The sequence below is a fragment of the Aethalodelphis obliquidens genome, unplaced genomic scaffold (assembly GCF_003676395.1).
Source record: "Aethalodelphis obliquidens isolate GAN/ISIS:26980383/991018 unplaced genomic scaffold, ASM367639v1 scaffold8, whole genome shotgun sequence".
Taxonomy (NCBI): Eukaryota; Metazoa; Chordata; class Mammalia; order Artiodactyla; family Delphinidae; genus Aethalodelphis; species Aethalodelphis obliquidens.
This window is the reverse complement of record NW_020837952.1, coordinates 35982309-35999278: the sequence shown is the minus strand read 5'-3', so window position 1 is coordinate 35999278 and position 16970 is coordinate 35982309. Positions and strand designations below refer to the sequence as shown.

The following is a 16970-nucleotide window of genomic DNA, read 5'->3' as shown; positions in this document are numbered from 1 at the left end:
AAGACTTTCAAGTCCTTCCACAGTCATACTCTACCCTCATTTCTTTCCTTGTCTCTAGTTATTATCATAAACATGGAACATTTATTTATTGTGTGATATCCACATGTCAGACACCACTGTAGTTGTTGAATGTTCAAGGATGAGAAAAGAGCTCACAGCTTCTTTGAAAAGTGTCCTTTTAAGCCAAATTTATTTATTTATTATCTCTTGCTTTCTCATTGCCAAGGTTTTGATAGTGCTGTTCTGCCAGCCTAAAAAAGCTGTCCCTCTTCTTTCACACTCTTTTTATCCTTCAGGATTCAGCTCAAACTGTACCTTGTTTTGCATAAACACTTAGCTAACCACCTATATGTAAGGTGATCTCTCCCCTGTTCCTCTTCTGACTTGCTAAGACAGTTATTTTTAATTACATCATACTTTACTTTGGCCAGGAGTTATAATTGTATAGTACATTATAAGTTCTATGGTACTACTCTAAAATGTTATTTTATATAGATATATATATATATAGCTTATGCCCTATCTCCTTACTGCAGTGTAAGTCCTTTGAGGTCGTGCCCTTCACTTTATATTTTCTGTTTATTAGTATCCTCCACAGGGCCTAGTTTTAACATTTTCTTCCATAGTGGTTCATCAGTCAATATTTGCTGATTGATTGATTGCTTGATAGGTTACTAGATATTCAATAAATCTTGGCTTGGTGTCCCAGTACAACCTACTGATCAATTCTGTGAAAAGAATAATAAATCTCTTGACTGTACTTGACAAAAGAGCTGCTCCTGAACGTTCAAGAGTCAGAGAATTAAGGAACTGAATACCTCCTTGTCATGAAAGACAGCCACATATCTCCATACCTTTATCTTAATTCATAACTTACCCTGTCCTTGTTTCTATTCCCACTTCTCCTTCATTGTTCAGAGTAGAGATTCTTTACCTGGAGTCTCTGGATCCTTATAAAGTCTATGAATGGATTTCAGCAGGGCTTGGAACCCACTAAAATGTCATGCATGAAGAAAGCCAGACAGTTATTTTACAAGTACAAAGTAGAGGTTTAAACCCAAGCTTACCTAACTGCAAAGCCCCTGTTTCTCCAACTGTATCAAAGTTTAGGTGATATTTTGCATTGCTAGGTAGACAACACCTTAGGCTAGGACAGGGGTGCGGTCTGATTACTGGACTGGAGTGTCCAAGGAAAGGTTTGTGACAACCATGCCCACAAGAGTCGCAGCAGCAGAAGCAACAACAAACACGTATATATTGTTTGAGATGTGTCAGGTGCAGTTCTAGATGCTTTATGTATTAATGTTTTTCTAAACCTTACCACAAACCTATAATGTAGGTAGTACTATGTTTAGACACATTTATAGATTAGAAGCCTGAAAAACAGAAGGTTACGTTACTTATGCAAGGCACAAGGACACTGAACACAGTGGCGATAGGTTGAGGGAGTAGAGGCATATGGGGAAGAAAGAAGATAGCCAAGGTAATCGTTTTCTACCAATTTTGTTTCAAACTTGCGTTCTAGGCCACCCTGAATTCCACCCTAGCCTTCTTTCTTGGCTAAAGAAGAAAATCTGTCTAGGGTGGCAAAAGAAAGAGCCTAACAAGCCATTCCAGCTGCTGACCTTACTTTGAAGAGTCAATATGAGAATAAAACAGTCACATCAGGTTTGTGAAGATAATCACTTGCTTCCAGACCTCTTTGAAAATAAAAGGGTGTCAGAAGGAGACCTTCCTAAGCTCTGGCATTCTTTACATCTTAGTATGCAGGTACAATTTAAATCACTTGTATTTGATGTCGGTGAGAAAGAGTGACTAGCCTTGAAATGAACTTTGATAACATGCAGAATATAGTCACCCTGTTAACTAGTGGCTTGTCAGTAGAAATCACAGTTTAAGTGGTTTTAACAGCAGATTTGGTATCTGCTCTGTATTTGAATATTTCAAATATCTATACAGCAGCCAAGATTTCAGTGAACCCTACCCCCAAACATTCCAAGCCAGGATAAATTTCAGCCTCCTTTGCACAAGCATGGCTTCTAGCCTCAAAACTGTTTCATTTCCCATTTGATTACAAGTGACCTAGGATTCTGGCTTCTTTGTGACTTGCTGTATATGACTTTGTTGTGACTTAATTTCTTCCATCTAAAAGTGGATATGACAACATATGTAACAACATCTGATTAAAGGTACAAATTTTAAATAATATGATATTCAGTAAAATCCTTGGGATTTTGGAGGTGAGGTTCTTACTAAAACTTAAAAGATAGAAATATTTTTTCCTGCACAAAGATAAAGTTTAAAAAGAATTGTAAAACTTGGTCACAGCTTTTAAACTAGTCTGCAAAGACATGTTACCCAAGAATTTTTATTGTTGATTTCCTATAACTTAAGAGTTTGATCTTTCTTAAAATGCAGTATAGTAATGGTAAACTAGATTAGGTATGAGAAGGTTTGGGTATTCATTTCTGTTGGGCTTCTTACTAGCTCTGTGAGCTTGGGTAGAGCATTGGACTTCAGTTTTCTCATCTATAAACTGGAAAGAGTAAAAATGATTTCCCTTGCCCAACTCAAAGGATTGCTATGATACATCAGAAAACAATAAAGACTAACATTTACAGTGAGCTTAATTTATCCCAGCCATGCTCTGAATTATATGCCTTATTATACCTTTTGCCTCATTTCATCTTTATTTCAACATTATGTATTAGGTAATACTTTTCATGTATTTTACAGATATGGGAACTGAGACTCAGAGAGGATAAGAATACTGAGTTCATATAGCTTACTATCAGAGGGAAGAACCTGGATGTGAAACGTAGCCAAAATGGTTCTGCTTTATAAAAGTAAGATGATCTACATATCAAGATAATGTGTCTTCTTCTCCTCCTGTCCTACTTCTTCTTCTTCTTCTCCTCCTCCTTCTCCTTCTCCTTCTTTTCTCCTTCTTCTCCTTCTTCCTCCTTCTTCTCCTTCTTCTCCTTCTCCTCCCCCCTTCTCCTCCTCCTCCTCCTCCTCCTTCTTCTTCCAATCCCCCTTCCCTCTTTCTCTCTCTCTCTCTCTCTCTGGTAACAATTACTACTGTTATTCATCATATACACTATAGCACTATAGTAGATTGGGCTTTGATAAGGAGCAAAACAGACCTGAGCAAAACAATAATCATGGTATGATCCATAGCTAATGATCTATCTTCATGTAATAGTCATTCATCAAGTGTTTCTTGAGAATTTACTATATACTTTGTGCTGAGTGTGGGGACTCTTACAAATATGAAGAGGATGTGCTTTATTCCTTGGGGTAAGAGATGTACATAAAACACCATAATATGAAGAAGTGATTGCATGCTATAAGAATGAGATAAATGCAAGAGGAGTTCAAATGGAAAAGTTAATTGATTCCAGGTAAGGGGAGCATGGATTTTGCACCAATGTCCAGGGAAAATATTTGCCTTTCCCTAAACCATCAGACTAACTGGGCATGGGTTTATTAAATGCCAAGGAGAAAAGGAGTGGGGTAAGGTGTTAAAATTATGGAGACTGGGCTTGGAAAATAAGACAGAATAGCATGTGATAGTACCCTTCCTCCCACCTTTAGATGCACACTCAAAATTTTAATTTCTTCACATTTCATCAAGGCAAAAGTATATTTACTGTAGAATTGTGCACTTAGATAGCTAGAGGAGGGAGGGAGGGAGGGTGGAGGATGGGGAGGTTATCCTCTCATGTTTCACAGATGTTGATTTCAAGTTTCTACCTGGTAACAGCCTAGGGGCCAGGACATAAGGATACAAGTCAAAACATAGAGACACACACAGAGAACTGACAGCATCCAGCAAGGGAATTACAAAAACTCAAAAAAGCTTCCACTGGCTGAATAAATATCTTTCCTTGAATTTGCACTTTCTATTTACTGAATTTGGAAAGAGCCATAGACTTTATTGCCATTTTCAAAGTTCTGAATTATATAAAAGTGTAGTCTATGAAAATAAAATTTTTCATATACAGGCTAAATTAAATTGTGATCAACTTCTAATATCTATGTGTTTTATTTAAAAAAAACACACACAACTGGTAGACAAGAAGAAAGGTTTTAAACTATGAGTAAGGAAAGTAATAAATGACATGCTTTTCATATAAAACCATGGCTTTCTTCCAGGACACTTTAGAAATACGTTCAAAATACATAGAAAACCTCCACAGCGTAGTACTTGAACTTGCACAAACAGCCCAGGGCAAGTAAGAATCCGAATGACTACTCATTTATTTTCACAGACCACACTTAAAATAATTTCATTCCATTTGCTGGACTTACACATCCTGAAAGCAAGAAAAACTGTCATTTCGGTAATATGATAAATGTGACTTATAAACAAGACTAGAAAGGCTGGATGAAGGAGTAGGGTTGGGGGTGGGGAAATAAACCCTTTAGTTACAATTTTAGGGAAATGAATCCACACGGTAAAACAAATTCCAAGTCAAGTTGCTCCACTGCTATACTACAGAAGAAGTTTAGAATCTTAAGCAGATGAAAAAGGAATAAAGCATTTAAATGGGGAGAAAAAAAGGCCGATAAAATTTCTGGCTACAATACAAGAGACATATCATTACCATATGATCTAATGTGGGTGTCAGCTGGATTGTGTTCATTGAGGGAAACCTTATTTTTTAACTGTGCTATGGAGTAGAAGCAGGAGGTTTTCAACCTAGTGACAGTCACAGAGCAGCACCTGCCCCCTCCTCCTTTCCACACCTGCAAACTCTTTTGCCTGGGCTGAATATTTAGTGTAATTACATCTCAGCTTTGAGGGCTCCTGTGGCAGATCCCCGGATTAAAAGGTATGGTTTTCAATAATTGTCCTGAACTCTGCTACAGACTAATAAAACTTTGATCAAGTTGAGAAAAAAGGGATTATTTGGTAAGAGGAAAAAAGCAAACAATGTGTGCTAAACTTTTAGTAACCTTTATGCAGCATTTTAAACAAGTATTGCTTGAAAACAGAAAGTAAATATTTGGTAAAATGGTTGAATGCATTTCTTTAGTTCTTTCTCTGTTCTTGCAAAGATGTTTCTTAAGAAACTATAACCTAACACCATGACTATCTTTATTGATATATTTTTTATTTGTGCTAATTAAATGTTTAGCTCTTTGGGAAATGTTTATAGAAAAGTATTCTAGACTGGCGTATTATTCGTAGTTGGATTATATATTTAAGGATTTATTCTCCTCCTGAATTCTTGTATATTTTAAGAACTTTAAAACCTCAGAGAAGTGAACTCTAGTGATAACTTATAGAAGTCTAATGTATACTGGAAAATAATAGAAATTATCACCAGAGAGGTGAAAATAAACACTGAATATATTTATGCTGATTATTAAGGACTGAACTAAGATAATCTCACAGTTAGCTACATAATTTCTTAAATGTAAAGAAGAGACCCTGCCAGAATGTTCGCTGCAAATAAAATTTTACTATAAGATACATTCACTATAAAATGAAAGTGTGGGTTATTTTTCTTTCTAATTTCAAAACAGGGTAACATGATGACCACTGGTTAAATGGACTCCCAGTGATGTAAATACCTGTGGCTTTTTCTTCAAATTGCTATTTTGGCCAGAAAAAGAACCAAATGCCTCCTATAGTAGCCTTTATTTATGGATGGATACCGCTTTTACTGTTTATTTTTAACTTATTTCTATTATTATTGAGGTTTTAATTCACCTAGTGCTGGGGGATTTAATTTGCTCTGCATTTACAGCTTCACTTATCTCGTGAGGGTTAAATTTTGACTTTGAAAATCACACCAAAGGCTTAAATGACATCATACAAATGTTGATCTGAATGGTATAATGAAATGGAGTAGTTTAAGAAACCAGAAATTATTATTTTTGATAGAACACATAAATTATGGCAATGAGCTTTAGTAAAGTAGTGACGTTCTTAGCAATTAGCATTTTAAAAAGAGGCATACATTCTAAGAATACTTAAAACAGTTGAAATGAAATTTTAATAGCATATCATCTCAAGAATAGTCTCCTTGCTGTCTACATACATGGGCAACTGCTGGGGTTTTTTTGTTTATTTTTCTGATTTATTAAGAAAGGAAGGAAATGATTAAAGAAATCATCAGTATCAACAGCCCACATTAATTGTTTTAAGATGCTGAGTTTTTAAGTACTATGACACTAATTTAAAGAAGTTATTTCATGGAGAACTTTGTATAAAGTACCTGGACACATATTATTCTTCCCCAGGACATTCAGGGTTAAAATGCATGCACACGCGTGCACACACACACACACAAAATGGTAAGTAATGGAAGCTTAAATGCTGTCTGGGTTCAGCTTCATCCAAAAAGAATACTGTGTAGAGAATTTGTACCATTTTAACAAGAGTAAACAAGTGTAAATGATAATATTCCTCTGAGCTAATGTTTAGCATTTCCTTTTTTTGGATTTGTGAACCAGGCATTTTCTGCTCTGGAGAAAGATCAGAAAGTGACATCTGCATTAATTCTCGTTGCTATTTATTAAATCTGCAATTAGTTTGCTTCATTTTTCTCAAAAATTGTAAGACATTAAATATGCAAGGCTAGCAAATTTGTGGTAAACCATAAACATTGCATTTTAATGTGAAACAGACAGAAAACCACTCCCTTAGATCCAGTCCAAGGGAACACTGCCAAAACAATAGGGTCTCCTTTAAAAGGCAATGCAGTAACTGAGTGGGAATGGGTTTCTAAAGGAAACCTGATACTGAATTTAAAGGGGCAGTGTGAATAATAATCTTCGTGGTATTATATCAATGAAAAGTCACTATTCTGTATTGCATACGTGCTGCCTGAGATGTGCGTCAGTAATAAATACAAACTAAGAATAAAATTGTAAGAAATTTTAAACATTTGTTTCCCCTCTAGTAGATCTAGGCAAACATTTCCAGAAGATACATTAAGGTTAGAGCATACAAAGACTTTTTCTTTTCTGTATATGCTATAATTGGATAATGACTGAAAATAATTCTCTAATTCTAATTATGAATGTACAACTTTAATATGAACCCTTATAAATGTACAATTAAAGATGATGAGACTAAAGATAATATCTACAATGTGTTCTGGGAATACTTTGAGCAGTTTCAGTGGAGAAGAACAAGAGTGGAACAAGAACTCAAAAACAGACTGTTCCCCCATGATCAACTACTTTTTGTTATTCAGATTTATTAAGATTTTGTTATTCAGATACATTTAGTTCACTTCAGCCAACTAAACAACCGACTTAATAACATAGATGTACATATCTATAAGGGCTTGTTGAATGAATGGATAAAAACTGTCTGGATTTGTCGAAATCATACTTTCTGTTTGTCGATTTGTTTACAAAATAGTCCTGTTGGTAAAATCAGATAACATATAAGTCATATAAAAATCAGATAGGATTTTCCATATATGTTTATTAGTTTATTAAAAATGATTAGTTTGAGAAACTAGCCAATAGATTTATTTTAAAAACTGAATCTTGCTTATACCAAGTTGAGGTTATCAATTTGATATCTTTCTTATGCTAGAAATTTGATATTGAAAAAAGATAGTCATATTTTTAAAAATCAGACTAGTTGGTTGCCTAGAACAAATTGAATAACGTGTATTGTTAATAAATTGACGGTCAATTGAGTCATTTATGTGCAAAATATTGTGCAAGGCCCTGGTACACAACAAAGATTAAGACACGCCCTGAAGGAGTACATCTTCTAGTGGGGGGGGGGCAGGCCAAGCATGTGAAACAAATTACAATATAATGTGATAAGATCTTTAAAAGAGGTAAGCAACATGCTTTGGGAGCATAGAAGAGAAAGCAGCATCCTGCCTGAATGAGCCAGGGAATACGCAAGGGAAACCCATTATCTCATTTAGTCTTTACAACACTCTTACAAGGTAGGTATTTTAAATGGTGATTAGCTTTGAGTGTCAGGTTTGAGGTGGAGACTGGGAGTAGAGAGAAAATGGAGAGAAATATGGCTTGAAATATCAGTTGGTATCAAATTATGTATGGTCTTATATGCAACAAAGGGGATGTAGACTTTATTGGCAAGCTGTGAGAAGTCAACAAAGGGTTTGCGGTAGAAAATTAATACAATGAAATTTAATTTTTAGAAGATGACTTGGGCAGCAGAGTGGAAGATGGCCTGGAGCAGAAGAAATATTCAAGGCTGAGTCCATTTGGAAGCTCTTGTTCAGGGAGTGATGAGAAGGGTCTGGACCAAGATAAATACAGTGGGGTGGAGAAATGAGATTGGCTTCCAGAGATATTTCTGAAGCAGTAATTGGAGATGTCTCATGTGTACAGACAAAACTTTATTTAACTGTGGCATGGCTTGTGTTGAGTGAGCATTGAAAATTCCAAAGTGGTTTATCATCATAACAGTTTTGCAGGTGGCTTGACTATATAACCCATGGTCTTAATTCAGACCCAAATTAAACCAAGCAGATTCAAATACTATTCAAATTTTGCTTCATAAGTAAATAGCTGTGCGAGTTAGTCTCTAATGTACCTTGTTACCTTCCAAATATATTTCTAACGCTCTGCTCCTAACAAAATATTACTTTTTATGCTTTTCTCTATGCTCATTCCACTGTCAGGTGTTACTTAAGAGTAACCACATACACTAGGCAAGGCTACTCTTCTAAACCTTTCATTTGTTTCCTAGGTTCCTTGGTTGTGAAAATACATGAGATAAATCATGAAGGCGACTTTCATCTTCCTCTTGCTCGCACAAGTTTCCTGGGCTGGACCGTTTCAGCAGAAAGGCTTATTTGACTTTATGCTGGAAGATGAGGCTTCTGGGATAGGCCCGGACGACCGCTTTCACGAAGTTCCTGAATTAGAGCCTCAGGTGCCAGTGTGCCCCTTCCGCTGTCAATGCCATCTTCGAGTTGTCCAGTGTTCTGATTTGGGTGAGTGGGGTGCAGGCTCTCTTTACCTACCTTGTCTGCTTTATTCATGGGAATGGCTTCTGTGGGAGTTTAGCATTCTCAGTTTTAATTTCTGCAATTCCAAATGTGAGAGACAGTGCCACCTAATGAGGAGTAAGGGAAGCAGAGCAGGAGAGAAAGAAACAGCTTTGAAGTTAGGGGACTTTATTCTAAGTCAGGACTCCATCACTTTGCAATTTTGGAAGAGTCACTTAAAAAGAAAATCATCTTTCTGAGCTTCATGGCTCCCATTCTGTAAAATAAAATTTTGAACAAAATAATATGTTCTATGATTCCAGGGTGATACCTTATTTTAATTTGATGATTTGCTCTCATGAAATCTTAGATATTAAGAAAACCTGGGTGATCTCTCCACTCTTGGCTTAGCCCAGATAAAAGTTTGAACATTACTAAATTGTAAAGTATGCAGCGTTATCAAGAGCAAAACAAGTAAACTTTTAGAACAGAAATTTATCTTTCAAGTACCAAAAGACTCCCTTAATCCCTGGGTCTTAGTTTTGCCTCTGCCTTTGGCGTTTTGTAATCTAGCTGTTTATATTCTTTAGAAAGTTTCAAAGGAAATCTTTATAACGAAGTTGTGGTATAGATATTCAACATAATCGTGAAGCATATATCTTTATCCTAACACTGTAAATACAGTTTGATTTATTAGCTTTCAAGAAAAATTTGGCCTGGGAATTCCAAAAGCAATATACTCAGAAGATAAATCTCCAGAAAGTTCGAAGCCCCAGCAGATGGGCCAAAAGGGAATGAATTTAGTTTACATGGCAGCTGATTCACATTCCTCTTTTTTTTTTTGGTTCATTTTTCTTACTGGAAAGAAAAAAAAAAATCCGCACAGAATGATTCTGCCATGGTGCATTTCCTTATAGAATAAACCCCATAGCTTTGTAGAGCACTTACTTTTGAAATCCTATGTTTATTCAGAATATGCTTTCTAGGAGTATTTTGCAGGAAAATTTGCTACTAACTCCTAGAATTGGAATAAACTACATATAGGAACCCAGGAAAATGTAAAACATGTTAAATAGTGACAACTGAAAAACAAACACTTTGAGATAGGTTCTTTCATGCTGGCATGTACTGTGCCGCCATTTAAACCCAAATAAAACGTGTAAATAAAGGCTCCAGGATACTTCCACTAGATTAATTAATTGACTCATTAACTCAGAAAATATATTGAGATCCCATAACGGGTCAGATCTGTTCTGGGCCCTGGGGAGAAAGGGATGAGGAAGACAAATATGGTCCTACTTCTTGTGGGTCTGATATTCTACTGGTGGTGGTTATTCCTTTTTTGAATTGTGTATTAGAGACAAGGGGAATTATATTACTAGCAAATTCTACAGAAACTTTTATGGCATCTAGAGATTACCTCCATTACTGGTTTAGACAGGAAAATAATGGTGTTAAAAATATCTGAAGAAGGGAGTCACCCTATGATGGATATACTAGTGGTAAAGTTTTTCAAATATTGCAAAAATGGCCGAGTTCCTAAGAAATGTGATGCAAATTGAATCTCACTTTGCCTGAGAACAAGTTTAAAAGGATCCATAACTACCCCCCACTACACATATTATCAACAATAAAGAGTTGATATTTTTAAGGAAGCCTTGTCCAGTCACTTCACTGAAGTTTTATTCTTCCAAAAGTATGGTTTTACTTTGCTTTCATGATAAATAACTCATAAAGCTTGACTCTAATTAAAGCATTGGGACAGTTTTCTAATTGTCTATCACAAAAAAACTCCCAAGCCTATTGCTCAAAACTAAACAGAAAAATGTAGCCTTAGGGAACATCAAGTTCACTGATGTGGATGTCTCATGATACAGTTTTTTGGTTGTCCTTGTTATTGTTTTGCTTTGTTTATTTTGTGTTGTTTTCAGATGAGAACATTTTCCAAGTTATCTTTTTCTCTAAGAGCCCAGAGTGTACATCATTCCTTTGGGCTTACTGATCTTGTATACAGAAGTAGTAGCTAAGATTGTAATAATGATTCGTTTTGGGGAACCATGTTTAAAGGGGAGTACTGAGTTCCAATGAGCAATGGCCTCAACCAAGTTACTTTTATTTTTTTTTTCACATGTGCATATTTAAATATATTGTCCAAAAAATCAGTCAGATATTTCTGAAACAGAAAATACTTTTTTTAAAAGGAAAAGCAATCCACTGCCTTTAAAGAAAACACTGTATTCTCATTTTCAACTACTGCATAGCCTCTGCTCCCTTTATGATCACAGCAAGCTGTTCAGAGCCTTGACATTTTCATCTGTAGAGAAATCACAGTCAGTCTTAGAGATTCGATTATCTGTGTAAGGTACCTGACCCATAGTAGAGCCTCCATACATTTTTTCTATATGATGATTATGTGGGGTAAAAGATGAAAGAAGCATAGGAAAAAGCAGAGAAGGGGAAACGGGCAACCTCATTCATAGTAAAGGCAATGCAGTTTATTTTATTTTTTGTTTTAAGTTCTCTAGTAATCTGAACATGAAGCTTGAATTATTACAGCAAAGAAAAAATGCAATGCACTTTGGGGAGAGAAATGTGAATGCCTATTTATACCAAGGACTAATATTTTCTTAAGGATTATTCTTGCTAGAGCTTTTAATGAGCAGAGCGGAGCTTCAGTGTTGAAGGACAATAGAGCTTTGTCATCTTATTATCTACATAATGTTTAATATAAGCAAACATGTCTTATTCAAATGTCTGACTATTTTTGCCAGTAAGAAGTATTTCTGACAAAGTTAAACAGCATCAAAATTTTAAACAGTTCTTTCAAACCTAAGATATAAAAACTGTGAAATTAAAATTGAATAATCAGTCCATGGGAAACTTGATGTGTTCAAGAAGATCCATTGACTGTTTTAGTCCCTAGTTCCAACTTATCAGAATAGCATTATAATATGTTTTTCTAGAGCATGGGGGATTGAAAAAGTAAACACATATTTTAGCCAGTCTAAGAAAGTAATGAATTCTCCATTGATATTGGCCAAATTATTTGGCTGATCTTGTAATTTAACTTGTAATTTGAACCAGAATTTTATGAGACCCATATCTTCTTGTCTTTCTTTATCTATCCTCTTAAGACATAAAAAATCCACTCATAATTATAGCATTTATAAAAATAACAATATAAAAGTCAACGTAGGATTAGCAAATTCAGAACCCTATGGGTTTCCTTAAAATAATAATCCCACAGTGTTACTCATTCTTGTCTGAATGCCCTAATATTAATCCTGTGATTGGATGCTTTGTTTTATGTACTTAGTATCTTAAAGGAAGACAGTTCCCTTACTTATGTACTCTTTGGCTCAGCCATTCATCTGTGGATCAAGTGTCACCAAGAAGCATTGTTTGGTACCGACCTTCATCTCATTTATTAAAGGCACATCAGCCCTGCCAGGTGAAATAAGCATAAGTATTGTTTTTCAACTATTCTTCCAAATTGAAGGAATATTTATTGATATATTTCTTATAAACAACTTTCAAAAGAATTGAAATAGCCTTAAAAATATTTAATAGTGGAAAGATCTTGGGTCATGCAGTTCAACACCTCTGAACTCAAGTCCTGAGTTACCATTTATTACCTGTAACTTTGAAACTTTCAAAACCTGTTTCCTCACTGGATAAATGGGAATATCTCTTACCTTATTAGGTAAGAATAGAAAATATTTATAAAAACATTTTTCATAGTAACTGTTATGTTCAGTTGACCATTTCAGACAAAGTCAGCTAATAACACAAAGTTATTTCTCATGATGTTCTTTATTTTTATGTGAAATTGAGAAACACTAAGTATATGGCTTGTCAAGCTGGATACAAAATAGCACCTTCTCTCCCCTCCCCCCAAAGAAGGCCACATCACAAAATAGATAAAAATTAGAAAATTGTATAATTATCAAAATAGTATTCTCCAAATACTATTCCTTTGAACAAAATTGGTTTGGTTGAGTAGAGAGAACAATAAAGCTTTTGGCTATTTAATAATCACAGATGATTCATAGCCTGCATAGTTAGCCCTCTAGACATGATGCCAGAAGATGAAACATTTTATTTTGCCAAGCAAAAGCGTTGTAAATAACTAATGGTCCCTAAAATGTACCTCATAATGCAAAGGATGTTTTACTTTTTAAAAATCTCAGGAAAATGTGCAACCCTTTAAATTGCATAAAGTTAGTTTTCTTCTTTTTAATCATTTTCCCTCAATAGGTAGAAATTTTGTTAGTGGTCACCACTTGGGACATAGATGCCAGAGCTTGTCTCTTGTTTGGGGAAACTGGTTTTCTAGAAGCAAATCTCATGCATGAAGTAAATGAACCATTAGACTTCTTCCATGAAATCATCCTAGAAGAATAAATTAGGACTATTTGTAGAGGGGCAGAGAATGCTGGAAGCTTAGTTGCTTTCATTGTTTATATCTAGCTTTACAGCAGCAGGGATGTGGGGTGACTCTCATTCAGAGTTTCAGATGCATCAAAAGGGTATCTCTAAGATGTGGTGCAAGAAGGAGGCTGTGCACAGAGCATGCCCATGGGTTGCCTAAAATAGTTTTGGGTAGGGATAGAGTATGACAGATCTCAGATGCAGCAAGAGGAATGCTCAGGTGTGATCCAGATAACCAAAGCCCTGACTCAAGGGGCTAAAGGTGAGAAGGAGGAAGAGAGGGGTCAGAGAAGACCAAAGGAAGCATCTGTCTCCTTGACCTGACCGACAACTGACATTTCCCTGGTTTCCTTCTTAGTCCCAGGAGGGAGAAAGAGGCAGCTGTGTGGGATCAAGGCATTTGGTTAGACTGCAGCTGCGATGCATTCTCCTCTGGAAGATCATTTCTGGCTCCAGAGGACAGGATGGGAATAGGTTAGTCAGAATATCAGTTTCCTGGATGAAAGAGGAAATGCAGGAGACCCTCTAATCTTAAGTTTTCTCCTTCAAAAGAGTAGCAAGAAAATTATATATTTCCTTGAAAATAAGGATAAAGAAGAATTAACCCAGTTTGCAATCTAGTCTTAACAAAAGGAAGAAGCCCTGTAGCAGCTACACTGTAACACTCAAGATTTAATTAACCCTTGACTCAGTCTGAAGATGGTTTTGAGGCAAATTCTGAAGCTTGTCTACTTCTGTGCTTTCACTGTAATCTATATTTGCTTTGATGATTCTGCAGTAATCAATTATATGTACATAGATAATAATTATTCATTATCTTTAATTACTTATTTAAATATTTACTTTCTCTACCAGAAGAAGAGCATGGTGATAATTTATCTTTTGGTCTTCCACTCCAAAAAATGCCTTACACTTGGTAGGTTCTCAAACATCAATAAATGCTTGATAAGTGAATAAATTAACATATGCATGGCTTAGTGCTTGAATGAGTGCATAGTTCTACAATATTCTTGATTCTCTCTAGTTGGAAACAGGGTGGAACATGGCTGACTGGAAATTAGGAGTCATGGAACTGTAGCGTATCCTTTCTTATTCTTTTTGAGGATGACTATGGAACCAGGAAGCTTAAACCTTCCTTAAGTTATTTGGAAAGAGAATCGAATTAAAATGATGATCTATTATTTCTGAATCCAACTGCCATCAGAGTCGAATTGCTATTTTTTAAGAGGAAAAGAGGGAAACATTCCTGCCTTTGGAAGAAATGGTTTTTGATGGAGCTGGGACTCCTACATATTATTTTGATCATATGCCAAAACTAAAGTGTATCACCATTGACCTAATTATTAAATTGAAGACAGAAATATAAAAACATTTTGGAAATCAACAAGAATAAATCTTGGAGTTTGGACCCCTGCCACAGGGCAGAAAACAACAAAAAAAAGGCATGATGTTTTAGGATGACCTGGCCTTTGTCCAACATGATGTTTACCAGATTGATGAAATTTGCTAGCACAACAATACCATTCATCACTGAGACAACTAGAAAAAAAAAGTACAATTCTTATTAGCCTTTATTTCAGAAATGACTTTCTGGTAATGTCTTAAATAGAGTTTTATTTACTTTAATTAATAACCCTATTTTAAAGAAGATAAAATTTCCTTTACTGAATTTGGAAGAGCAACTAAATAATTCAGTCTAGCCTTGAAAATAATTGCATTTTGATGGGAGATTTAGAATTATATTAAAGAATGCTCATTGAAAAATAATTAAATTTAGGAAACCACTTTTTTCCTGTTACTATTGCTGAATAAATATTACCTCAAAACTTAGTGACTTAAAAAATCATTTTATTTTGCTCATGATTTAAGCTACAGGGAATTTGAGCAGGGCTTAGAAGGGCTGCTCTCACTTGGGGTCTCTCATGCATTTGTAGTCAGGTGTTGGCTGAGGCCATAGCCATGGGGAGGATGGCCCAGACTGGACCTAAGACAGCTCACTCTCATGACTGGCAGTGTGTTCTGCTGTTGCCTAGGAGCTCAGCTCTTCTGTCATCTGGAGTGTCTCACATGGCCTCTCCAGCATAGTGGTCTCAGTGTAGAAAGACTTCTTACGTGACCCCTCGATGCCCCCAGAGCGAGCATCCCAGAAGAATTGGGTAGCAGCTGAACAACCTTTTCTGACCTAGCTCCGGAAGTCATGCTCTGTCACCTTCACCACGTTCCATTAGGTCAGAGAGACATCATAAGGCCATGCCACATTTGAAGGGACAGGAATTTGACTCCATCTTTTGATGGGGTTGGACAAGTGTGTATTGAATAAGAACATGTAAGATGGGAGATATAATTAATGCCAAGGAAGGCAGAAAGGATGGGAGGGAGGAAGGGAGGGAGGAAAAAAGGGAGGAAGGAAGGGAGGGAGGAAGGGAGGGAGGAAAAAAGGGAGGAAGGAAGGGAGGGAGGGAGGGAGGGAGGGAAAGAAAGGAAAGAATATCCTAATATAAACAAAGACTGATACTTTACAGATTTGCAAGCCTGTAGGATTTGCCATAATTGAACTAGGGTTAAATTGACCGTGAACAGCTTTTTGGGGGGGTCTAATTGTTTTTTGGGAATATGTGCCTACTAAACTGAGGAGTTATCATCCAAAGGTGGGGGGCTTGGTAGACGAGTTGTCCAAAGGTCTTGAACTTCATGGGAAAAATGATGACTATAACAAGCCCACAAAATGACTGACAAGAAAAACCAACTCAGAATCAAGTGCGTTAGGTGAAAAATCTGTGTGTGATAACAACTGAAAAATAGATTGCAGCTTTCAGGATAATATGCATTATAATTGTATGGTACAGAAAATAAAAAACAGTCATTTGTCACAGACTTACAGACTAATAATCAGCAAGATAGAGTTTTACCCTCTCTTCTCATTATTGATAATAATTACAGGTACCAGGAGTTGGGACTCTGCTATGCACTATAGTAGGGAATTATTTTATAGACTAGCTTGTTGAATTCTGAGCCAGTTGCATCCTAATAATTTGGGAGATTTACTATGAGAATATGTACCTTTATGAAAGAAGGATGTGAAGAGATGGTTGTAACAAAACATAGCAGAAAAGATCTTGAAGCCATGGCCATGAACTTTTCACAATGGGACAGCAGAATACACTATGATTTTAAAACTAATCAGTCAAAAATTTATTTCTGTACATAGGGCAGTAAGATCAAAGCTCTCATGAAAAATAGTCATTTGTCCTTACTTACCCAGAACTTACAGAAAAGAAAGAAAACTAAAATGTGGTATAATACATAATAAGTTGATAGATCAGAATTTTGGAGGAGTTTGTTTTCTGGAGTGGTTATGACAAATATTATAGAGGGGGGTTGGGATAGTGGGTACACTTTAAAGGACTGTTAGAACGGAAGTGGAAGAAAATGAGTGGGTGGGGTATTCCATAAAACAAATTATATGAACAAAATGAGTAGCTGGGAATAAGCACAGTATGTTCAGGGGACAGTGTAGATCAGCATCTTTTAAAAATATGTACATCATTTCCATGCATCCATGGCATATCAGGTAGTTCTAGAGTGAGGACTCAT

General features: G+C 36.0%; 1 protein-coding gene across 2 annotated transcripts in view; it reads left to right on the top strand.

Annotated features, from left to right (window-relative positions):
* Window positions 1-4475: 4475 nt before the first annotated feature.
* DCN (decorin) overlaps window positions 4476-16970 on the top strand; it is a 36073-nt gene continuing 23578 nt past the window's right edge. The window contains exons 1-2 of one of the 2 annotated variants that reach the window (XM_027107174.1): window positions 4476-4838; window positions 8705-8951. In XM_027107174.1, coding sequence (XP_026962975.1) covers window positions 8738-8951 — 214 coding nt within the window. In that variant the 5' untranslated portion in view covers window positions 4476-4838; window positions 8705-8737. Of the gene's footprint in view, window positions 4839-7763; window positions 7932-8704; window positions 8952-16970 lie in introns of those variants that run through there. The other variant, XM_027107175.1, reaches the window with a different exon arrangement.